This window comes from Pagrus major, chromosome 20 (genome assembly GCF_040436345.1).
Source record: "Pagrus major chromosome 20, Pma_NU_1.0".
Classification (NCBI taxonomy): Eukaryota; Metazoa; Chordata; class Actinopteri; order Spariformes; family Sparidae; genus Pagrus; species Pagrus major.
In genome coordinates, this window is record NC_133234.1 from 5932946 (window position 1) to 5958498 (window position 25553).

The window sequence follows — 25553 nt, forward strand, 5'->3', positions numbered from 1 at the left end:
AAGTCACGTAAACCTGTTCAATGCTTAGAATGAGCCCTTTTTTATTTCCTCCCATTTACCTTCAGGATATTGGAGAGCATCACCTGTAACGTTTAAACTGGCCTAAATAAAGGGAGGCAGATATACTGTCCACAACTACACACTTGTTTTGTGGAACTGACCTGATAATTTATCAGTAATTCAATTACACTGATAGAAAATGAAAGGACAACACACAACCCTGTATATCCTGGATATCACTACACCTGTGGATTTTTATACTGTGGGTGTGATATGAGGATTTTTCCATGACTGCATCCATCAGCTATAAAAAGTATTTGAGTTAGTTAGCTGTTGATCATATTAATCATATTAATCATACAATATACTGAATGAAACTTTTAACAAACTGCATCAAAAACACAACAGCAAATGTTTGATAAATCCATTTTAATGGAAAATGTAAAACCCTTTTGAACTTCAATGTACAAAGCAGGTAACACTTGCACTTTAAAATTTGAAATTGAAGCAAGCCATGTTTTAAAAAAATACCTCAGTGAATGTATATATGTATATATTTACACATTATAGTAAACTTTTTCATTATCTTATCTTTTAACTTCAAAAGTTCACCATAGTAAATCTTAACAAAACAAAAAACAAGACAATTCATTCTTTTCTTAAATAAATTACATCTTTTTTGTAAATGTCTCAATTTTACAGCAAATACTTTTTTTTCATAAAATGCTGAAGTGTAGAAGCCATTTTGTTCTTTCTTTACATAATACAACTTTACACAGTCTTTACAATAGTTTGGCAGTTCATTTTCAAAAAATGTATTTATGGCATGAGGACTGTAGAGCATCAACATTTCCCAAAGTTACAGGCATTAGCTGGTGTGTGTGTGCATGTGTGTGTGTGCATGTGAGCGTGTGTGAGTGTGTGTGTGTGTGTGTGTGTCCTCTATCACAGTAGAGCCGTATTACAACTGAAAATCACATAGCAAAAGAAAAAAAGAAACTGTACAAGTCACATTTACATTAATGCTTTTTTGTCTCAATAACATCGCATATCATAGAGCTATAAAATAAATACATCTTCACAGAGGAGATAAAACAATGTTCGTATGAAAAAGAAAAGTAAGAACAAAACAGCAACAGACAGAACTAGAAAAAAGGACGAGAACAGACAAATTACAGAAGGAACAACAAATGAGGGAGCAGCCGAGCTCGCTGTCTGCCGACTGAAACTTCTGAGATTTATGTTTTGCATTTTTTTCCCCTCAAATCTTTTTTTTTTCTCGATTTTTTGAACAGCAGAGATGACAGTTTTGATCCTGATGCTGCTTGCTGCTGGTGATGCTGTTGTGATCAGCGAAATCTTCTGTCCAAGACGTTGTGTGGGCTGCTGATACAGACAGGGATTAAACCTCCTCAGCAGATTACGTGACTCCATCATCACTGCTGCTGACATCACACCTCACAGGACAGTCGGAGTCTCCATGGAAACTGCATCTGAACATGATGCACCATCAGTCACACTAAAGAGTTCAGTTTTGTTTCGTGGAGGCTTGTAGTGCCGTTTCACTCCAGCATAGTGGCTTTTAGAGGGCTCCCAACCAACATGCTGCCCTCTGTTTCCCAGAATCCCTCTGTCCTCCCTGTGCTCTGACTCTGTGAGACACACAGAGGCATGTGGTTGAGGTTTAATCCCTGTCAGTCCAGAGGCCCTCTGGTCTTGTGTTTGTCTCTTCTTGGCACTGAAGGTTTGGGGTGATGGTGGAGGTGGGCGTGCCTCTCACTGGCCACCTGCATGTGGTACGGGCACAGTTCACACTGTGAGGTCCCCTGGGTCACATGACAACTCTGACCCGACCACCTCTTATGGTCATGGGACACAGTCCTCCATGTGAGGAGATGGGTTTGGGGAGAGAGAGGTGCCAATAGTCGTGGACGAGGCCAAAGGGGTGTCATGACTTTTCTTCCTCATCCTCTTCCTCAGAGCTGCCTCTTTTCAGGGAGTTCACCGCCTCCTTCACACAGTGGAACAGGATGTTCTTGACCTGAGGATGAGAATGAGGAGAAACTTTAAAAAACTGAACTTATTCCACCACTGTTTCATCATACATTTGGTTTGTGTTCATTCTACTTGAACAGAAGCTTGTATTTTGGTCCTGAACTGAGAGAGTCTGAGCAGCTTCTTAACTTAATCTAATAAAAAACCCTCTGTGGTCCATCACCTGTAGTTTATCCTCGTAGTTGACCTCCTCTTTATTGGGCCGGAGCTCCTGGGTCAGGTGGAAGGAGTTGGCCACGTGCTCCGGAGACACAAAGTCATTGATGACCTGAACGCAGCTGTGGAGGTTCTGGACCTGAGACACAGAGAAGTGAGAGGACGTGAGGACACATTAGTGATCTCTGAACTCTCATGACATCAACATGTGATGTGAACATTGTGATGTGAAGACAGATTCAAATAAATTAAAAAGAAACCAAAAAAAGTGCAGATTGAAACTATACATTCAATATGATCTATGAAAACAACAGTAAATGTGATTTGTGACATCTGAAGGAGCAAAAATGTGATTTTAATTTATGTGAAAACTGCTGTGAAGTTCATCTAAATCAAACCGGCAGTGTGTTAGTAGCCTGTCTAGACTTTCTGACTGTCTGTAGCTCTCAGCCCGAACACATTTAATCCTGCTGAAGACAGTCATCTTAAGAAATACCTATGCATATAGTTTCATTTTTTTAAAAGGCTCAGTCATTTCCTAAAACAGCCACTCACTCTAGCTTTTAAGCAAATGTTATTCAAACAGGAGTAAAAAGTGCATTTGTTGGAAAATATTTTCAGCAGTGGAACAATCCACATGTCTCTGCTGAGTATTTATGGCAACACGACTGTTTAGTTGGATTTAGTCAGAATTACAGTACAATAACCTTCAGTGTCCAAAGACAGGAATGATTCTCAGCACTGATAAAGTCTGTTTCTACCTCTCTGGTCTTAAACTCACGGTCAGCTCTTATACCTACAGTTATTAAAATCGTTTACATCAGTTTAATAAATTAGATATGGATTTGCAGCGGCTCTGCTCAACATAGCTTTACAATATTTACAGTATCTTACTGCTGAGGTGACCTGTGTGTGTGTGGGTGCATGTGTGAATACTCTACACACCTGGTGCATGGCCCCTGCTGGTATCAGTACAGAGTCTCCCAGGAACTGAACCACAGTCCAGCCCTGAACTCCGTGTTCATCTAGCAGCCGCTGACGCTGCTTCCGACTCAGGTACAGGCCCTGCTCTCTGAACGGGTCCTGGTCCGGCGACACGTCCAATCCCTGCTCCTTACAGAGCTGAGGTGATGGGTGGGGAGAGGGGGAGGAGGGAGCAGTTAGTTAGTTCAACACATTTTCATGAGAAGCCGTTGCAACTCTTCAGTATCTTCATAGTGCTCACCTTGTGCAGGAACTCTCGGACTTTGTCCATGTCTCTGCTGAGGTAGATGTGCCACAGCGCCCCCGGTGTCTCACTGGAGTCTTTGAGCCTCCTGCGAACTCCCTCATCAAGATCCTCCTCCTCCAAACGCTTCAACACTCCTGCACACACACATTATTAATAAGTAATTATATTATTTTTTCAATAGTGGATTGTTTGATTGTTTCCAGTTTATTGAATGAAGTGTTCACTCTTTGGTCTTTCAGTCAGTCAGCAACACACCCGTCTAAGAACCACCATCAAAAATTCTATGCTATTCAGTTTATAGCAACATGGTGACTAACTGTGAATAACTAGACATGGTTAGGAATAAACACCTACTTAAACCTAAATTTGATTCTTTGGAAATATCGTGGATACATTATTTTAATATTTTCTAACAAAACAAGAGTGAGAAAAAATGATGACGTAGCTGCTATGACATCATGTAGCTAGAACTGGACTGTGTTTTAGCTGCAGTGTGAAAGCAGCCTGTGCATGTTCCTTCCAGCATTAGAGGCTTTGGCTCCTCCAGTCTGGATACAGAGTGTGATGAGGTGTGACTGCCTTCTCCTCCCTTTATTCCTTCCTTCCAACTCTTCATTGTTTTGTTCTTATCTTAAATACTGTAATGTTAGTCCACCCAGTCTCACCAGTTTTGGACAGGACTCCATTGCCTTTGGCAACTCCTACATAGACCAGAACAGAGACAACATCTGAGACTTCCACATGGAGGTTGGCAGTCCCAAAGTCCTGGTCCTGAGAAGCAGCTACACCTACAAGGAGAGACACAACTGATTCATAAGAAGGACAGAGTGGGATTCTATCACCATGCAACATCTTTAAAAAGAAATACAGTGTGTGGATGAAAGCATTAAAAGTATATAATGCAACAGTAACAAAGCAGTGGTACAGATCATTTACTCTACTTGAAATTAACTGGAGTGTTTGGTGATCATTAGTAACTACTTACACATCCACGTTAAACACACCCAAGGCATATTTGAAGAGAACAATTATCTCAATTATCTCATCTTTAATCTCCTTACTCATTTTTATTAGCATTCATGTACAAATAATTGAGGTAAAATTATAAATGCTGTCAGGTTATATTAATTTCCTTCCTACCGTAAGCACAGCACAGTCTGGGCCCCAGATCTGGCCTGACAAAGAAGGATGGCAGGTGGGAGGCCAGGTTGAGGTTTCCCTCTGGATCAGAATACTCTGGCAGGGGCAGGTTCTTCATCAAGTCATCATATCTGCAAAAACACGGCTTTTACATGAGCTCATAATCACTTTTGTTTTGTAGGCTGTAAAGCTTGAGATCCAACAGCACAGTGGTAATAAAGTAAAGACATGAAGTGTGTGTGCATACCTTGAGGGCATGAGGGCCATGAACTCCTCTCCAGACGGCCAGTCCTTCAGTCTGTAGACCATAGCTTCTCCATCCTTGGACTTGGGCCGCTCTGAACAGGTAAGAAGATGTGAGTCAGACTGATTCAATACACTTTATCACTGTTCTCTCAGTGGCTCATGTTGACATCATCTCATCAGTAGAACAAGAACAGTGAAACACAGCGAAGATGAACTCACTGGTAAGGTCCTCAAATCCATCCCAGAACTCCTTGATCCCAGAGTTGGTCACCACCTGGTCCTTACAGTTGAGGAGGTCTCCCTGATGGTCTGCAAACTCCTGGTTGAAGGAGTCAGCTTTCCACAGACCGGCATTCAGCCGCTTATGGATCCCTGACACCAACACAGGCTGGACAAACACAAAACCATTCATGTTGTTGTTATCACTGAGGACTTTACCAAGTACAATTAGTACAGTACTGTTGCTATGACAACTGCTGCACTATGAGTGGGACTGCTGGTTACCTGTCCTTGTTTCCAGCACTCTCTGAAGAGCTTCCAGTTGTTCTGGTTGCGGTGATCTTTGAGCCACAGTAACCGTTTGTTGTTCAACCAGAGGTGTGGAATATCTGGATACTGATTGGTTGGTTCCTCTGGCACTTCAGCAGTAACAGGCGCTGACTTCTTCCTGTCTGCTTTGGTGTCCTCAGTTACAGCAGGGGCAGGGTTGTTGTTGTTGCCCGGGGTGACAGGCTCTTGCTTGATTGACAGTTTGCTGGCGATGCTCTGGCGGCTGGCGGGAATTTTATTCTCAACTACTGAAGCAATGATGTCATCGAGGATGTTGGGCATGGTCCGTCCACCTTTTGCAGTCTGTAGAAAGAGAGGAGGAAAGAAGACAAACATTACTTCAATATTTTAAACCTGATTTCTTTCTTATTTCGAAAAACTGAAGCTCAACTGTGCTTTAGGGCAGCAAGACTTGATACAACAGCTGATAATATTCTGTGTTCATATAAAACACATATAAATCTGTGATTGAGAGCATGCTCAGGATGGGCTGTGCTTTACCTCCGCAGTGAAACAGACCAATAAATTCAATTCCAAACCAATAATGTTGATGACATCATAAATGTGTCCATCTGTGTACCTGTGAAGCAGTAGAGTAGACAGGTGCAAAGGCTATCCCTGCATCAGTAGAGCCCAGCTTCAGCTTCCCTGCGGTGGTGGTGAGCAGATCTCTGAGTGTGGAGCCCTGCTCCGTACTGTTCGTCACCAGAGAGGTGGTTTTACACTGCTGCAGGACCTCCAGGCTGTCCCCCTCCTTGTCCTCCTTCACTGCTTTACCCAGCAGCACTGACTCTTTGTTTTCTGTAAGAGAAAGAGAGGGAGAAAGAGGTTACTAACCCCTTCTAGAGATGAAATATACAAAAGGGAACAGAACAAAGAAACCAGTGCAGTGCCCGTTCAGAATGTGCCTGTTGGGATCGGACTGATTGTTCTGCCTGTAGTATTTCTGTTTTTCAGTATCATCGAGCTGCAGAGCCTCAGAGCTCCCACACTTCTTCACACAGCAGTTCCAGAACCACAGTTTTAGGGCGGAGATGTGGCTGTCACTTGTGTCCTTGAACCTGTGTGGAGTGATGCCCTCAGAATTTGACACATTTTTGGGCCAGTATGGGGATGTGACAGGGAAAGGGGTCAGCAAGCATGTCAGCAGCAGCAGGGACAACAATGCTTTGCTAATCAGAAGTATTAGTAGTAGTAGTTGAGTATTCACCCAGACCATGGTATACATGACATTTACAGATGAGAGTGTGGAAAGCAGTTACAATAGTTTTATACAGGGCATATTGTGGCCCCTGTCTGGCCTTAAGGCCCTTCCGAACACTGTATGACCATTGGTCACTGTAGCCTGTAGACTCAGGCTTACCGCAGTTCATCACAGATCCAGTGGTGGCCGATATTGCATTTCTTTGAGACACGCCATTGTCGAAACTGATGATGTCACTTATGTCAATGAGTGCCCCAGTCCTAACAGAGTCACCAACTGTCAGTTAAACTTTTGTTTTTATGTTCCTGGAGAACTGCTCATCCAAATGACTTCACACTCACACTGCACTTCCTTTTGTCCCAAACACTACACCTGTCACGTGTGAAGTCAATCAGATGAACAGTTCTTGAGATATGTGAAGGACATACATACATACTGTACATAGTGTACATACAGACAGACAGTTCTTGATTTATTTAGATAATTAAAGAAGCACTTATTGAATGATTACAACTGTCCTGGTTTTATTTAACAACATAACTCAATCTAAACTCAATCCTCTCACCTTTCTTTTCCTCCCTGGATTTCTGCTCTGCCAGGTCAGCCAGGAAGTGCAGAGGTGACTGTGACTCTGGTGGGGTGACAGGAGCACTTCCTGCATCGCTGCCTGGACTACTTCCACCACCTCCTCCATTAGTCTCCACCTTGGTTCCTACTTGGTTGGAGTTTTGCTGACAGCCCAGCTCAGCTTTGACCAGAGTCAGCTTGTTACTGTGGTTCAGGACATTCTGCAGAACCTGGCAGAGAAGAGTGATGATGGTTAAACATTAACAGACAAATACGTATTTTACAAACTGGCAGTGGCTTCTTTGTAAGAAAAGTCAGACAGAGACTTAAGTCTTTGTGAAAGAGGGAGAAGATTAAAGTGCTCACCCTACAGATCCTGTCCTCAGTAAAGGGCTCACATGTATCCATCCAAACATGTACAACTTCACAATTTATTCAATGCTTTATCAATCCAAATCACAAATACTTTGCATTAATGCATTACTTCTCTTAGAATAATGTCTGCTGTGGTGCTTTAAAAGTGAACACAGTAGGAACTTACTGGACAATAATCAATAACTGACACTGTGTCCTTGCAGTAACAGAAATGGTACCTGTGACACTCCGTTGGTGGCTGGTAGTTTGTTGAGGAGGGTCTGTTTGTTGGAGCAGGGACAGTGGGACTTGATGTTGTGTTTTTCTCTCAGAGAGTGCATGGAGGTCACCAACTCTGTCAGCACTGAAACATATGAATTTAAATATTTCAGGAAAAATGTTTGAAGGGAAAATAACAAACAAACCTGGACCTTTATCAAAATGATGCAGTCATCCAACATATATCACAACAAAAAAAATAAAAGGTGTAAGCGGTTATTATACACCCACCACTGTCACTATCATTGTTTAACCCACATCAGCCAGAAACTCCTCTATTTTATGGGTGTTCACAACAAAGCAGCTGAGACATTAATGCAGACATGTTGTAAACCAGAAGATAAAGAGACAGTGTGTATTGTGTACCTGTGCCAGGTATGATCTGTGTTGGCATCAGGTGTTTGTGATCATGAGGTTGGCCTTTCACACACTTCAGCCAGCTGTAGAGTTCTTTATCTGATCACAGAGAGAGAGACACAAGTCAGTTGTTGTAATGCACACACACGCGCACACATGCACGTGCGCACACACACACACACACACACACGCTGAACTAGCCTGCAGAGATAATGAGGTTACACAGTTCATTTATTTATTATTCTACAACACAGAATAGGACCATAAATACAAGTTGTCCTTTATTCTGCTCACAGGAAACTGCACACACACAGTCTGCTTGTTCACCGTAATAATCAGTGTAGCGAGCATGTAGCTGTCCAGTAAAAGAGCTTAAGATCAACAGTTCCCGTCTGGTATGAATGTCAATTTTGAAGAATTTCTCAGGTCATGTTCAGGTTCAGATTCATGTTTAGGCTTCTAATCTATTTTATATACAAACTTTTTGGGGGTCCGATGATGCCTCACTTTCACCTGTATTGCCAGAACCACAAACCATGGAACCAAACCAAGCCAGAAAACTTAAATAAAGGGTGGGTGAGTACAAGCTGACATTTCAGATGTGCTGTATGGCCTTTAAATTGTATTTAATCCATGTTCTACTAGTAGCAGCCAGTTCTGTGGCTTGAGATTCAAGCTACTTCTGTGGTACAAGTACATGCAAGACTCCCTGTACAGTCAGCTCGCCTGGCCTCTAACTGTCACAACATAAACAAAACCGACCTTTGGAGCTGCGTCTCTCCTTGGCCTTGTAGCAGTCCAGGCACACAACGAAGCCACATTTCTGACAGACCCAGTGGATGTTGAAGAGTGTTGCCTCACAGGCGTCACACATTTCCCTCACCCCCCTCACTGCTCTCTTCCACGCCAGCTTGGCTGAAACACACACATGATGGCTTCATCTTAGAAACATAGTTAAGATTCATTTAATCAAAATGTTGGCCATTTTAAAAGACACCTTACCATCCTTCTTGACCCAGGTGGCCGCAGTATTCTCAGTCAGAACCATCTGACAGAACTTGTCTCCTATGAAGCTGAGGATGTATTTGGCTGTGGTTGGATCCAGGTGGCTCTCCTCCAACCCTCCAGGGATCCACAGTGACAGGGCTTCATCATCAAACTGGTCTGGATTGGAGAAGCCATCCATACGGATGACTCCATTTTTGCTGTAGGAAAGCCTGGATGGGAGGAAACATGTTACTTTACACTTGTCCAGTACAGGTAACAATAGTAGATACGTACATGTAAGATACACATGACTATGCTGTATCTGAAGACTGGGACTTAAAGTGTAAACCACAGACCAGGGATGTGCAGAAGATTTCCCTTGGAGGGCCAAAACTGAAACTTAATTGTGGGCTATGGTTCAAAAGCAGGCACCTCATGTATTGTAATGTAGTGTAAAGATGTTGATGAAGGTTCTCAGTCATCCAGGTCATGGTACTTCTAAGTGCTGTATTGTAGTCAATTGGACTTGACTCAGTTTGTTGAAGATGTTTCACCTCTCATCCAAGAGGCTTCTTCAGTTCTAACTAACTGGAGGAGCTGCAGGCTTTTAAACTCAGTGTGGAAGTGTCCTTACAGAGTCGTTAAGGACAAGGAATGATTTGTCTCCTTCAGATGTAAGTGGACAGCAGAGTCTTGACCTGAGGAGTTGGTCCTCCTGTGAGGTGCCATTTGTTTATAGAGGTTGTTTTGTTTCCCCAATGTACAAATCTGTGCTGTGCTGTAGTGTAAAGATGCTAAATGGCACGAGGATTCAGTTCCCTGAATTAACCGATTTCCTGCATAAAACAGTGTCACTCTGTTTGCTGCTGTGCTCAGTTAAGGAAAAATCATTAATTTTTCCTATATCCTATATATACATCCCATGTATCCTATATATACATCCCATGTATCCTATATATACATCCCATGTATCCTATATATACATCCCATGTATCCTATATAATCAAAAGTCATTTTACCTCAAAAATAATATAACAGCATAAACAATATACACCTCAAAAAATGTCTTTCTTTTTTTTGATTGAGTCAGTGAGCCAGTCTATGTCATGGCTGCTATAGACTATATAAAACATGCACATAATCTCCATGAAATCACCCATAGATTTCTGGTAAAGCTCAGTGTGGCGGCTCCAGCTGTCGCCATATTGGCAGTGGCTGACTGCCTAACTCCCAGCTAATCCAAAAATGGGCAAAGAGCTAGCTAGCGGCTAACTGTCAAAGTGGCCACATACTTAATTATAGATAATTTTAAGCCTTAATACAATTTAAAAGGGTGAGTTGTATAAAAAAAGTCACTATAAAGTTGGTATGAGCAGTGAAATTGGATATAGAAATGAAAACCAGGCTGTAAACACGTATTTCTGCTGTAAAGTTTTAATATGTGGGTCTTTGGCGATTGACTCACTCTTGGAGCCAGCCTCAAGTGGCTGTTCGAGAGATTGCAGTTTTTAGCACTTAGCACAAGGCTGCTGCTTGGTGAGGCAATGTACAGTATTACTGTTTTGACCAGAAAATTGGTTGGGTGATGAGAAGGGACAGACGCGTTCATACTTCAAGCGTTCTCTTTGCATTTTAAAATCTGGCAGCCATTGAAAGTCACAAAAAGCGTGAAACACAAAGGTTTCAGTCGTTACTCCTGCTGCTCGCTCAAAGACAACTTATAAATACAAGCATCCTTTTCATCCTGGTGTATCTGTACATTTGAAATGACAATACCTTAAGTACCCCTATGGTAAACTGATTCATGTATGTATAGAATAGTAGAATCAGTAAACCTCATCACTATATGACATTTTCATGTCAAATAGGGTTTATGCACATATTTACTGTCAAGAGACAGAATAAAAGGATACTTTTCTACATTAGCCATCTCTCTGTACAACTACAGTGTCCTTAAACAACCCAGTCATCTCAGTCACCTGGGTCAGACAGAGAGGAGGTGAGAGGAGGTGAGTGAGAGGAAGCATTAGAAGTGGAGATGTAGGGAAGGGGAGGGAGGGGAGGGGAGGGGGAGACAGAGAGAGATTGCAGCAGCAGCAGCAGATCTGCAGTGAGTCAATAAGGAAAAGATTATAGAGCAGAAAATCCTCTTTGGCAGATTTACCCTGTTAGACCCCAGACTGCAGCTGCTGCTGCAGCTTATCCAACTCAAGTAAGTGTCTGTGAGTGAGTGAGTGAGTGAGTGAGTGAGTGAGTGAATGAGTGAGTGTTCAATGTGCAGTAACAGTAAATGTGCATGTCTGAGAGAGAGAGAAACACAGTACATACTGTCTTGCACAAGCCATAAGATGAATAATTTACTGTATGTATTGTAACTAGGACAGCATGTCCCTCTCTCCTGTCCTCCTCTTATCTGTGTCATTGTGTTTCCACATGCAGCCTTTAAAACAGCAGCTCCAACACCTGCTCTTTTCACAGAAAACTGTAGTTAAGGTAAATGTAAGACAATGCATCATGGAGCAGTGGTTAGTCCTTAAAGGACAAGGAGGGAGCGAAGCATCCACAAACGTGTCTGAGGAGGATTTGTGTAGTGTCTCAGGATGCCACAGGATCACTCAGAATAATGTTTGAAGGATGGATATGGGTGCGACTGTAAATGTAGTCATGTCAGTTACATTAAAGTAAATTAGAGGAAACCATTAGAATTAAATCAAATATCAGACAAACATAAAGGAAAGGAATCCAATGTAAAGTCGCGCAAGTTTTACCGTCTGAAGTAGTAGAAGCGACAGAAGACGGGGGAGTGTGCCGGCTCCTCGCCCTTCTTGCTGCGTATCACCCTGCACTCCCGACACTTCTGCAGGTTGGGTCCGATTTCTGAACAAGAGTCGTCCTGCAGAAAAGACTCCCCTGTCTGCTTCAGCTTCTTCACCTTCCTCCAGTCCTTCAGGACGGAGCGGGGGATCCCATCTGAGAAGAGTGACATTATTAAGGCATCAACAGTACCTCCTTTTATTAAAAAAAAGATGGAGAGAGAAGATGAAGTACACATGTGCTATCTAATTGCTTCACATTTTTGGTTTGTTTAAAGTCCAGGGACACTTAATCACAGACTTCTTCCTTCTTAGAACAGTGAAAGGTAAGCCAGATGATAGGGGTCAAAGGTGACACATGTCTTGGCATGCTGTGTCAATATGTATAATAGTTGTTAAACTGGTCTTTTATCCATATTATTTTCAGGTATAAAAGGATTTAATAAGCGTTGAGTTTGGTTTTCTTAAACCTGCATGGTACAGCAACAATTCCACTTTGACATTCCAACAGTTTGGCTTTCATCCTACCTGTCAGGCTTTCACTGCTCTCCTGCACTGATTTCATGGAGCTACATTGTGAATGTGTTCGGTACCTGTAGCTACTTTCACTGTGGCCTTTAACCAAAAGGTCTCAATAATGAAAGTGGTTCCTTCAACATCAATCTATTGCTTCAAAAGGATCAGGGTGATAAACCAACCAAATAACTACTAAAATCTGATGATTGGGTGACATGTTCCTTCATCACCAGAGACACACAGCCTCTAGTTGGTTACCTACAGGACGTCTTTCTCACTTTCTTTAACAGAGGGTGTCTCAGGGACTAATGCATGATATTCATATTGCATATTGACCTAAGCTAAATTTCCTCCTGTTTAAGTAATGTTTGACCAGTGACCAGCTGTTTGAGGAAATTACTGAGCCTTTTGTTAAAATCAAACGTTTTATGTCTGCAGTAGGAACCAACAGAGAACAGTAGGGAGGAGATGGACTAATCCATTGTTGGAGTCTTAACAGAACCAGAACAATACAATAAGAGGAGTAGACAATATTTCCAGCCTCATCCTTTAAATCTTGGTGCCTGGGGAAGTAGAAAAGGTTGTCAATTCAACAGTAAATGTCCACAGTGAGACTTACTGCTGCTGGCCAGTTTGAGTTTGGTCTTCTCTCGGGCTGATCTGAAGATGCCGTTGGGTTTCACGTCATCTTCCTCCTTTTCATTGTCTCCTTTCTTCTTGGCCATATCATTCTGTTTCTTCTTGTAGGTTGGTTTGGGCTGACGCTTGGCTCGGCCCTCCATTTTGCTCTCACTGGCGTCAGAGTCATCTCCGCCGCTCTCTGAACCGGACTCGTACTGCCGTTTGTTCCCTCGCCTCGATGAAGGAGCTGCTTTCCTCTCCTCCCCTCCTCCTGCTGCACCTCCCACCTTCTCCTCCGGCTGCCTCTCTCTCTCGATTTTGCTTCCACTGTCTTTGCTCATTTCCACCTCACTGGAGGTAGAGGCGCTGAGATTGACTGTACAGGGTTTGATCATTTCTGACATGGCGGTGGTGTTACTTGTGCTTGTGGTGGTGCTGGGCAGTTTCTCTGGTTTAGTACTGGTGGAGCTTGTAGTAGCAGTAGTATTCTTGTCTTCCTCTGAGTGCCGGGTCAACCAGGCTTTCTTCAGCTTGTGGTAGTTACTGGGCTGCCCGCTGCTTGTTGAGGCAGATCCCGAGGTATGGCCATTAGGCAAGGGGCTGGACTTCCCTGGTGTTGTGCTCCCGCTTGCTGGGGTGCTGCTACTGCTGTCGGCTGAGGATGAAGAGGCTTGGCTGAAGGGGGGTGGAGGAGGCGAGCTGTGAATGGGAGTTCTTTCAACTAAATCCAAAGGTAGGGAGGAGTTTACAGTTGTGATGGATGTGGGAGCAGTGGAGAAGCTTTTGGATTGGGCTGCAGCCAAGGCAGCTTTGTGCTTCTTAAGGTGGACAAAGGAGGAGGAGTAAGGCTGACAGGACCCAGACATGGAGCTAGGTGTTGGGGTGAGGCTCGGACTGGGCTGGGGTGTCCCTGCTGGACTAGGCGGAGGCAGAGACCCCCCTGGAGATGTGGTGCGTGAGCCGAACCCCTCCTGGTGCTCTCCTGGCCCCGAGTGGCTCAGCACCCAGCTACCAATACCAGTTTTATGGGCTGAGCTCTCTCCCCGTGCTGACACTGAGTAGCCCAGCTCAGGGATGGATGACCCACTACTAATTTGTAGGCCAAAAGCTGATGCAGCTGAAACGGCAGTCCTGCACACAGAGTTAATGATACTGGCTCCCATAGTTCCCTGCATGCCACGCATAGAAGTCTTTTTATACTGGACACACATGTCATCCAGGTTGGAGTTGGGCTGGATAACCCTGCCAGCTCCAGGTTCTCTAACACTCTCCCCTAGTCTGGGACATTCCCCCTGAAGCTTGGTTGGGTAGAACCTCCCCTGGGGGAACTCCTTATGGATCATAGCACCAGATTTGTTAGCACCAACAGAACTGTCGTACTTAATAGATGTCGATGGACGCACAATGACTGATGCCATTGCGGCTTGGGGCTTGCCCCTTGACAGTCCTTTCTCTCCAGAGAATGAGCCTCCTCTTTCTTGAATGATCTCTCCACCTCTCCACCCATCTGTAGATGAAGTCATAATCTCCCCACTGATGGCTGAGGCCACAGAGGTGACAACGGCAGTGTTTCCATGACCTTTGACGTCCCTGAGTTCAGGCAGCAGCGTGGGGGGCTTCTGCTGCTCCGCTAACGTTTTGTTACCAGCTGCTGCTAAGCTAACTGGCTGGATAGGTGTGAGGGTTGGTGGAGACAGACGTCCACCATAACCGGCTCTCTCCCTCTCTCGTTCTCTTTCCTTCTCCCGCTCTGCAGCCTCTTTGCGTTCCAGCGCATGCTGTGTGGGTGGATGGAAGACAGGTGCTCGGTGGAGAGATGGCATTGCCCTGAGCTGGTGTTGCTGCTGCTGCTGTTGGTGGTGGTGATGGTGATGATGGTGGTTGGGGGTTGAGGGGAAAGAGGAAGATGTAGAGGAGGAGGAAGGAGAAATGGCAGGGCTGCGGCGTTCTAGCCGGTCAATACCTGTGTGGTGCTGATGTTGCTGTTGGACTAGTGTCACCTGCTGACTGAGCTGCTCAGTGATTTTCCCTGCTAAACCCTCTCCTCCCTCTGGCTGGTGCTTAATGAGGGGAGGGGGCTTGGAGAGGGAGGCTTTGGAGCTGTAGCTGCCCAGGGACAGAGCTCCCTGGCTTGGCACAGCGGCCCCGACGCTGGCCACAACCCCTGGAGCTCCTGCGGACAGTTTCTCATAGTAGGAACTGAGCTCCTTGGAGGGGTAAAGTCTCGGAGGCTCATTCACCACACTGTTGGACAGTGTGGTGAAGTAGTTGCTCTTTTCTGACTGGATGACGTGCGGATGGGCATGGCCAGCCTTTGGGCTCGGGGAGGCAAGAGCTGGTATCCTGACAGGGAAGGCTGGATCTCTGCATCTGTCCCTGTCCCTGTCCATCCCCGGGTCACTGGAGCGCTGGATCTTAGCGGTGAAGGGAGCCACCTCGATGCTCTCTTTCAGGATTTGCCGATTCTCCTCTTTGTATTTACTGGCTCGATCTGCTGCCTGAACTGCATCCTGGGAAAGAAAATGCAAACACATCAGGACTGATTTTCTAAATCTCAGACGGACAGATTACAGAACTCCTGCTACATTTTTGAGGTGTTTTGATTTACATATGACCCATATATGATAATTTGACACGGGAGGTCAACAAGTTATCTCCAGTTTGAAGGGAGAGATCACCCAGGACATGTATGACTGAAAAAGCTGTTCAAGAAAATAGTATGAAGAGAGATTCTTTGATATATTAACCGTATTTAATATTTTAATATATTATCCATTTTAAACCACACAGGTGTAATAATAGCATAATACACATATTTATTGTTAGGTAATGAGACAAAGGCAAAAAAATGATGGTTAGATAAGTTAGATAAACTCAATAAATATGTTATAAGACACCCATGAGGCTTTTATTAACATTCAGTCTATAAACTGTTAAGAAGTTTGTGGTAGGTGTTTATAAATGTTTTTTAATCCAACAATAAACATGTTTATGATGCTATTGGTCATTTGGGCCTTTTTACCTATTAACTTATGCTTATTGCAAGGACCTTAATATAAAGCTTTACATAATAATCACTATAATAATAGTAATGCGGATAATGATGATAATGATAATAATAATGCTAACAACAACAACAATAACAACAACAACAACAATAATGGTGGAGTAGTGTACCTGTGTGTTTGCCAGGCGAGCCTTGCTGTGGGGGTCCAGGTAGAGGCGGTGTAGGTGGACATCTTTCCCTGTGGGGGTTCGACTCCTGTCTGTCTGCTCCTGCTTCAGCTGGGCCAACGTCAGTGTCCTTTATTGGGTCCACAAAGCAGGTCACACATTGCAGAAGTCATTACATGTCACATGGCTTTACCAGATATTTCCACAATCTCACCAAGAAATGGCAGCAAGTTTAAGTTCATGCTTTTCTTGCTGGTCTTTCCTGTTATTGAATTTGATTCTATGAATGTTCGAAATCCTATAAAAGATAATTCTGACATTCAGAAGAATTATAGAAATTCCAAGACCAGACAGAACCCTACAGAACCGATCACTGAGAATCATTTTCAGTCAAAAATGTTCTAAAATCTCAATCTAAAACACATAAAGATGTCATGAAATAAGGCATCACTGAAGACCAGAAGTATGTGAGTGATTATTAATGAAAGTAACATTAATTGGTAGCAGACAGGTTGAGGCAGTCTACAGGGTATCATGGTATTTACTGGCTGTTCAGCAGATCTGAATGAACATGACATAACTAGGCTAATGAGAGAGACGAGTCATGTGCAACACTTCCTCTGTGATGCTGTGTGTTTGTGTGGTGGAGTATTCAGTGGTGTCTAAATAATGGTCTGTGGTTACATAAGAAACAGCACCGGCTGCTGAATGAACAGCAGTCTGTCTGAACTGCTTTAATACTGGATTAGTGCCACTTCATCTGACTGACCCAGCAGTGCTTGTCTACATCTCAGGGCTAACTTTGCTCTCATTCTGCTCTGTGTGGGTTCTCTCAACAAACATTATCGAGCTTTATAAAGGAAAGGTCCAGCAGTTTAAATGTCAGAATGATATATTCTGCACCCCTATCTGTCTGTGTGTTCCCACAGATCCTGTGGTTTCTCTGAGGCTATCCCGCTCTAAAAGAACTTCACATGTTATTGATGTTTCTACTCACTCTTTATGAATGTCCATGCTGGCCTTTGACAGTGGAGGGCTTGTGTGTGTGTGGATCTTGACAGGGGGGCGGTGGGCGTCGGCGCTGGCTGGCCGAACGGGAACATGGCTCAGCAAACCCAGACCGTCACCAGCACTACCAGCAGCCTGGTGCAGCCATGGACTGGCTGTGTTCTGCAAACACAACATGTGCAGAGATATGACATTAATAAAATAAGTGATCAAACACAGAAAGAGTGACCATATAATTATATCATAGTGCAAAAAAATACTATCACTATAATGTTAAAGGTTTTCAGATTGAAATTCATATGGAAGTTTATTCAGAGGCACCAGACACCACAGTAAAACTACTTTATGCATAAACTTAATGGCCAAAGGAGCTGAATCTGTTTCTTTACAAATCCCAGTTTCAGTTATTAATACAGTGTCTATGGACCAACCCCAGGAAGTGTCATCCAGTGTGATGTCATCATCAAGTTTTCTGACTGTTGCTGAATGCTGACTAAGCACTGAAGCTTGGTGCAATAACTGCAGCTCCCTGCACAAAAGGTCAGACTGGAGTCTGCTGCACTCGTGATGGCAATGAACCACAATGAACCACACGGCCTGTGTGTTCATCACTTCCTGTCCCACCCACTATACTTAGAACAGGGTCGTTTAGGTTCAGCTGAAGATTTTATTACATCCTGTAAGAGTCAACTGCTACACTGAAAACAATTAAAAGATCTTTTTTTTTTTTTTATGAAAATCATCACATAGAAAGCAGACTACCACACCAAAGTCACTGATCTGAACACCTATGAGTCACTGTGGCGAGATTCTACCAGCAGCTACAAAAAGGTTATAGAATATCTGCAAAAACCTCTGACTCTGTAAGGACTTTAAAAGCCTGCAGCTCCTTCAGTTAGTGAGAACTGAAGAAGCCTCTTCGATGAGAGGTGAAACGTCTTTAAGAAACTGAAACAAGTCCAGTTGCCCATGATATAGAACTTAGAATCACATAGAAAATGTCAGAAATCATTAAAAGATCATCACATTCATTTATTTTATATATTACAGGTTTAAAAGCCCAGATTTATCTGATTTTCATATCAGGTTCTTATCCTCATTCCTTCTCTACTTCTTCTTCCTGCCTGCCAAAACCTCCTTCCTCCATCCATCCTCTCTTGTTCCAAAACAAACAGGTAGCTAACTTTCACATTCTTACACAGCACACACAAATAAAGGCCAAATTTTTACACCTACCCTCCTGAGAGAGGCCTCTGAATTCACGGTGACAGGATTTTCAGGGTGGACCCACTTAGCTGTGGGGGGCAGGTTGAGCCCTGGGGGGTAGGAGGTTGGTGTTCCATTGGGGTACTGCCAGAGGATGGGGTATAGACCCAGCCCTGCTGCCCCGCTGTGAGCCTGGGCAAGTAGAGAGGGTGGAGGGTGGCCCTGACTCTGAAAATAGAGAAACATTTTTAGTTTATTTTCTTCTTGAGAGAATGGTTTAAATATGTTCAGCTTCAAACTTCCATATCCTCATTGGATCAATCTGGAGAGGAGGGAACATTTCTCTTCATTAGCCCTTCCCACACCTCAACGCCCAGAGCTTGGTATTATACAGCAGTCTTTGCTAATGCGACTAAATAGTGTGAATGCATCTGGAGTCGTACCTGTAAGAACTGCTGCTGGTGGGTGGCTGCCGGATGAGGCAGAGCAAGGTGGCCCAACCCTCCAGGGGAGTCGAGCCGAGGGTGGCCCCCCAGGAGAGATGCTGCAGGAGGAGGCATGGCTGAGAGCACCCCAGGGGGTAGAAGGTGTGGGTGAGGTAGGGCAGAGGTGTGAGGAGGGGCAAGGAGGTGTGAGGTGGCGTGGGGGTGGGATGCAGGGGTGAGGCAAGGGGAGTGAGGAGAGGGTGAGTGGAGGGTGTGCAGGTGGGGATGGAGATAGGCTGCCACATGGTTGGAGGGAACAGTGGCAGAGGCAGAGTTCTCTGCGTCTGAGCGGACCAGCGCCGGGTCTCTGTAAACAGTGAAGGTCTCGTTCTTATCGATGATCAGAGGGCTCTTGGTGCTGCTGCTGCTGCTCGTACTGACTCCAACAGACTCTGAGCGCGCTGGCACCGGCTTGAAACCAGACCGCAGAGGCTCTACTAATTCTGCTTTAGCAGACAAACGGCCTGTCGGAGGTGGAGAGGTATCAGAGTACCTCGGTATTTTATGTTTAGAGACCTCTGGAGAGGTGGTGGGTTTAGGTTTGGAGATGTCCAGCAGGCCCGTGTGGGGCTTAGCTTTGTGAAGGTCAGCTGGGTTTGTGTTGGGGTAGGGGTGGCATTGAGAGTTATTGGGATGCTGGACTTTCTGTTTGACGGGGTCAAGCTGAGCCAGGTTGGGGCTCATTTTGGATTTGGCAAGGTCAGGGGAGAGGACTGTATTCATCTTGTGGGGGGGCAGATGCTGCTGTGGTTGTTTTCTCGTCTCCTCAGACAGAGACGGGCTCTTAATGCCGGGGTGGATAGATGTGTAGTGTTGTTGTTGTGTGTGCTGCTGCTGCTGCTGCTGATGATGATGCTGCTGTTGATGATGATGATGAAGATGATGAGGAAGGACAGATTTCTCCTTCTCCACCAGGTCCACATTTTCAGCCACCGATGAGACAGGCCTGGGGAAAAAAAAGGATTTTACTTGTGTTTGGACAAAATGATTGATACAGTCTACTTTATAAATTAGGAACGATTACATAATTTCAAATGAATTAATAAAATAACAACGGTGTGTTTGATCATTCATGATCGATATTTTATGGCTAACAAATTTTAATTGGTTGCTACTTATTTTGTAGCCTCCGTAGAGCCAAAGCACACTTTATTTCTAATACATTGTCAATAGTTTGATTGATTGCAGGTCAAAGTTCATGGAGCAGGTTTTTGCTATCAAGGATTCCCATAAGGAATTCTTACAAATGCAATCATCCTTTTATTCAAAAGCATTTTTAACTTGACTTCATTTCCTAATCTTTAGGACCAGCTTCGTATGTGTATTTTGATAGTTTTATGGTGGATGTACTGTATTTATATAGCATTGTTCTAGTCTTATCGACCACTCACTCACACACACACACACTCATTCACTGGTGGCAGAGGCTACCATGCAAGGAGCAGCCTGCTTATCAGGAGCAGCCTGCTCATCAGGAGCAATAAACAGCCGCTCACATGTTCTCTCATCGCTGCAGTAATACTGATTTTCTTCAGCTGACTTTTTAAGCTGCTATAGAAATGAAATTCAGCTCTATACTATTCAGCTTTCCTAACATGGAAACAGGTAGTGGGACACTCGGAGTGCTTACATGCACTCAAGTAATGGGTCAGTCTGTTTCCTATAGTCGGGTGACTCCTAAAAGGTTTAGAGAACTTGGATTTCCCTCAGAAAGGCTGTTTCTTAGCAATGTAAACATGTATCAAGTAAAACTGAAAAAGTGGTGTACTGAATCACTACAACAGTCAAAATAAGCAAGCCATCATTTCAAAATAATGTTGAGGCCATGGGAAAGATCTCACAGTGATCTGCTACATGTATTCACAGACTGACAATAACCAGGTTACTGCAGGTCTTTGATTACCTGTGTAACCTGACCTCACTGAAGTTGTTTTCATATTTGAATCCTGGACAATGTCGAGGGGATCAGGTCAGAACATGGAGTTACCTTTCACACATGTGTGGAGACTGATAATGATGACTGTTGCTGCACTGACATTAATACTACATTGAATTTGGATGAATTTTCACTATTAACAAAAGAGTGGAAAGCAAAATAAAGGCCAGCAGAAAAAAGTACGAATTAGCTACACTCTGTGCAACATCATCAACGTCATCAACGTCCTCAACATGTCCACTCGCATCATGTTCTCCAGACAATGACCTTCTCTACTCTCACCTAGGCTTAATTGAACACTATCAAATCTGGAGATCTTTTGGGGACCAGATCTAATAATTCCATCTGCCATCCTGCCATCATACTGGGGACATGAGCTGTAACATTCGCAAACTGACCTTAAGAAATACAAAAACAAAGTTTGAAGCCTTCTGTTCTCACCTGATGACCTCAGAAGGAGCAAACTCTATCTTGTTGCCTAAGCTCCTGGCTGATGTCAGACCACCTCCTATAATGGCCTGCTGCTGCTGCATGGGAGGTTCAATATCTGTCCTCCGGCCTCCTTCTGACGGAGAGGGAGATGGAGGCACAGGAGGCGAGGAGACGGGAGAGGGGTTGAGGGGGAGGTAAGGTGAAAGGGACGTGGACTCGGCCTTCTGGGAGGCGAGCAGCGCAGACACCGCCTCTGAACTCTCCTGGTGCACCGTCGCCTGGGCATCATCTGTGATGTCGATCACACCACCGCTGTGGAGCTGGGACAACGACGGCGTCTGGGATCGAGATGACGCTAAAACAAACAGTATACATTATCACACATTGTACTGTAAGGATACTGAACTCATGGATAATCATCATATATATGACAGCTGCCATGCATCAGTGGACTGTACCTTTCACAGTGTTCTTGCCACTCTCAATAACGCTGCCCTGAACCGTGTCAGACATCAGAGGCGTCTGTTGCCGTGGAGACTGGGTGATCTGTGTTACCGCGACCAACTCCTCCTCCTCCTTCGTTATCATTTTGCCCGTTTCCTTAACCACACCTTTCTTGCTGTCCTCTGCTGCTTGAAGGTCCACCCACGGGGACAGGCGACCAATGAGAGATGAGGAATCATTCATTTTGGTGCCCTGCATCAGTGGCTTCTCGTCCTCCTCCTTTTTGGAGACAACACTTGGTTTCACATCACTGCTCCGAGTCTTTAGCTCGTTCTCAGAGTTGGGCTCTGAGGAGGAGGAAGAGGAGGAGGAGGAGGAGGACGAAGACGATGAGGAAGAAGAGGAGCATGAAGAGTGGGCAGTCCGCTTGTTGTGAGGGTTTTCGGAGTCGCTGCTCTCTGACAGGTCAGAGGTCATGTCAGTCTTCAGCCTTTTTAGACCTGCCTTCTTCTCATCTTCCTCGCCCTTCCTGCGTTTGTTCACCGTCTGCTTGGCCTTCGACTTGGAGTCTGGACAAATGAAAAAGAGACCAACAGGTAGTTTTTGGATACAGGTTAGAGTATCTATATATAGGGTGGTCAAAATGATAACAGCAGCAGATTATATCATCTGTAATATCTGAAGTCACCTCCTGTGAGGCTAAAATTAAACTTGGCTGTTTTTTGTTTAATTTTAATCTCTGCAAGATGGTGTCTGTACATTCATGAAGGTACATACTTAGTTACATTCCATCACTACTAACATTGTGTGACATCAACATGTGAATACAGACTGTTGATGTTGATGTTGACTGTCCTCACCTCTCCCTGTGGTCTCCTCTCTCCTGTCTTTGTCCTCCTCTGGAACACTGCTATCTGATCCTTTCCTCCTGGAAGAGCGAGAGCTGCGCTGCTCTCTCTGCTCCCGCCCACTGCCGCCGGGCGAGTTGTGTGTTTGGCTAGCTGGTTGCTGGCTTTGCTGTGACTGGCTCTGCTGCTGGGAGGCCAGTGTCCCCTGGGAACCTTTTGAGTTGGGGCCTGATGAGGTCATGATGGGGCGGGGGCTGTTGGCTTGGGCTCGCGTGTAGTGACTCTGTAAAAATAAAAAAAGCCATACATTAGCTCATACAGTGAAACATACAGATTGACACTATTTTATTTACAGTTACATTAAAACAAGGAGCAAGTTACGGGTTTCAGTAGTGTACCGGCTGCAGCCAGAAGAGAAGCACTGCTGAGCATGGGGCATCTTTATTTATTACTATGAATGTATACAGTCAGTTATCAGTTTATTTAGAATATCTCTTATATCTCTCTCTTTTGCAGTTTAAAACAATCCAATGTAACAGTCCTGCCATAGATCCTTTACTTTACAATCTTAGTTCTACTGATGTTCCACTGGACTTTAAAATACACTCTCAGTTCTCAGTTTATTTGGTCCATCTAGCTCAAACTAATGCAGTCCAATCCAACAGCTCTGCAGTCAACAATAAAGTTTACATCGAGACTGTTGATTCATTTTGGAGGATGTGGTTTATGCTGCTGTTGACTGTGATCAAGTTATTGAGGTCAGATAAATGAACAAAGTGTAAATACTGACCAATTCTTCTGCAGAAATACAAATAAATAAACACATACATACATACTTCTACACAAACACAAAATAACTGACAGAAACAAATAAACACACAAACCTCACCTGGATGTCAATAGCACAGTCAGAAAGAATAACAACAGTAATATGTTTTTCATTGTCTTGACTCTTGTCTTGCACATTGGACTGAAAATGGGAACTTTAAGGTTGTTTGAAGGCGTGGCAATTTTATTCACCCAAAACCTTTAAGTTAAATCAGTCAAGAATTTACCATTTTGGTTACAGTTTAATTTCCAGTCCAATGTGCAGCTGTACAGAGACAACACAACAAAAAATGCGTGACTGTCCAACACTTGACAAGATTTTACTGCACAGTACTGTGACCATTTGTAAGTTGTCAATCTATATAAGTCTGAAACATCTGCCTGAGTCACTGTACTTTGACAAATCAGCTTGGAATTCATATCAATACTTCTGTTATTAACAAAAGTTGGTTTCCATGTCATATTGTACTCATGCAGTCCATGTCACACAGACAGGGCAAGTATAAATCCTGACCCAGTCACCCACAGCAGTATAGGTGGTGTAGGTGTGAAGTTGTTCTGCTTATAACCTTGTGAAAATAGAATAAAGTATCAGTAATCAAGAGCTTTATGCTGATGCTTCACATGTTAGGCCTGTCTCCTCGTCACCCCCCTGGCTGACCCTGTTTTGACCCCGTCTAGGACATGTCGATCATTTTCAAACATGCTGAAAGGTTTGGAAGCCACCTTGTAGGGCGAACTGCGACTTTGGCCAGATGGAATAAACAGTGGGGGAAACAAGTGTCTAGTGAGACAGTTGAATATCATGGGCGGCTCCAACGAGCCCAGAGAGTCTGGTACAGTGACATCAGTTCCTCATCAGCCCGGTCAAATCAGTCATTTGTGAAAGGCAGAGCAGCACTTTGTCTCTTTGTAAACCTAACCTGTCACACTGAGCCTGATGCTGTCACACTGAGCCTGATCCTGCACCAGGCTATTGAAGGAGATGGATACAGCGATGTGTTGTTTGTGCCAACCCACAAACATAAATGGCAACTTCAACTAACAGCAACAATCAGACAGCACAGAGGTCACTGTTGCTCAGAATTACAGATTGGACCTGATATTATGGGCTGGAGTTAAAGAGCAGCTCCACACTACACAAAGCACTGCTGCCCTGACCTCTATGGGCTGATTCACTACTGTCAACACCCATCATCACAGCTGGGAGTGGTGTGGTGTGGTCGGAGTACTGGTGACCACACCACACTGTGATGTAGCATTTCTTACACTGTGAACTGTTGGACTGCACAGTGTGTGGCAGAGACAGTAACCACTAGATGGCAGTGCAGGCAGAATCTCTGGTCTGAGTGAAGTCTGATTTTTAATTGGTCAATCTTTACTCTTTGTTTAAATGTGTACAAGTGTTCAACTGAGATAATCCAACTATGTCCCCACATGTTTTATATTGACCACAGTAGAAAAGTTCTTCTGATACTCTCAGTGACGGCTGATCTCCACTAAATCAAACAGACATTTGAACATACAACAGTTCATGTCAAAGTAAAAATACTGCTGGCAAGAGAGGGGAGACATACAGGTCAGAGAAAAGGTGAATGTCTGTGAATACACTGAAGAAATGATGAGTGCTTGAAGAGTTTATACTGCTTTACTATAAACCTGTTGTGGAACATCACAGTTTAATAGATTACCATGACAAAGTCAGTTTAAGGCATCATTCATTCATTCAATAAATCACTGTGCCAGCAAAAAGATTCTGCATGTGTTATCAGATCACAGGTACTGTCTGTACAGTGACAGTATAAAATGAACACAGTCCACCATGTTCACCAGGTGCTGTTCTGATGACCAGAAGATACCAAAGTATCAAAACAGGAATAGAAATAAAACATTGACTGTGTATTCCAGAAGCACCTGTTCTCTAAATGTTGTTTCCTTTCATAACTCTGGATTTATCACTTCATCGCTCCTGTGTGGAGACTTCTTGCCAACAACCAGTGAACTGTGAGGACAGAGGCAATCTGGACCTTGAGGATGTGACAGTTCAGTCGGACAACTTCTTCCAGAGCTGATATACAGTTCAAAGGAGCAAACATACAGAAAGTTTTTTTTCCCAG

At 44.0% G+C, this 25553-nt stretch overlaps 1 protein-coding gene across 1 annotated transcript in view; it reads right to left on the reverse strand.

Moving 5' to 3' along the window:
- Positions 1-414: 414 nt before the first annotated feature.
- The window catches only part of jmjd1cb (jumonji domain containing 1Cb), a 115289-nt gene continuing 90150 nt past the window's right edge, over positions 415-25553 (reverse strand). The window contains exons 8-31 of the mRNA XM_073489112.1: positions 22621-22891; positions 21775-22329; positions 21326-21671; positions 18907-19894; positions 18494-18691; positions 17247-17419; positions 16253-16379; positions 13074-15585; positions 11894-12095; positions 9141-9355; positions 8901-9053; positions 8148-8237; positions 7742-7866; positions 7147-7378; positions 5958-6178; positions 5333-5680; positions 5048-5216; positions 4830-4920; positions 4583-4713; positions 4108-4230; positions 3437-3576; positions 3157-3333; positions 2219-2350; positions 415-2041 (exon numbers count right to left, since the gene is read on the reverse strand). Of these exons, the coding sequence (XP_073345213.1) occupies positions 1949-2041; positions 2219-2350; positions 3157-3333; positions 3437-3576; positions 4108-4230; positions 4583-4713; positions 4830-4920; positions 5048-5216; positions 5333-5680; positions 5958-6178; positions 7147-7378; positions 7742-7866; positions 8148-8237; positions 8901-9053; positions 9141-9355; positions 11894-12095; positions 13074-15585; positions 16253-16379; positions 17247-17419; positions 18494-18691; positions 18907-19894; positions 21326-21671; positions 21775-22329; positions 22621-22891 (7812 nt within the window). The 3' untranslated portion in view covers positions 415-1948. The remainder of the gene's footprint in view (positions 2042-2218; positions 2351-3156; positions 3334-3436; positions 3577-4107; positions 4231-4582; positions 4714-4829; positions 4921-5047; positions 5217-5332; positions 5681-5957; positions 6179-7146; positions 7379-7741; positions 7867-8147; positions 8238-8900; positions 9054-9140; positions 9356-11893; positions 12096-13073; positions 15586-16252; positions 16380-17246; positions 17420-18493; positions 18692-18906; positions 19895-21325; positions 21672-21774; positions 22330-22620; positions 22892-25553) is intronic.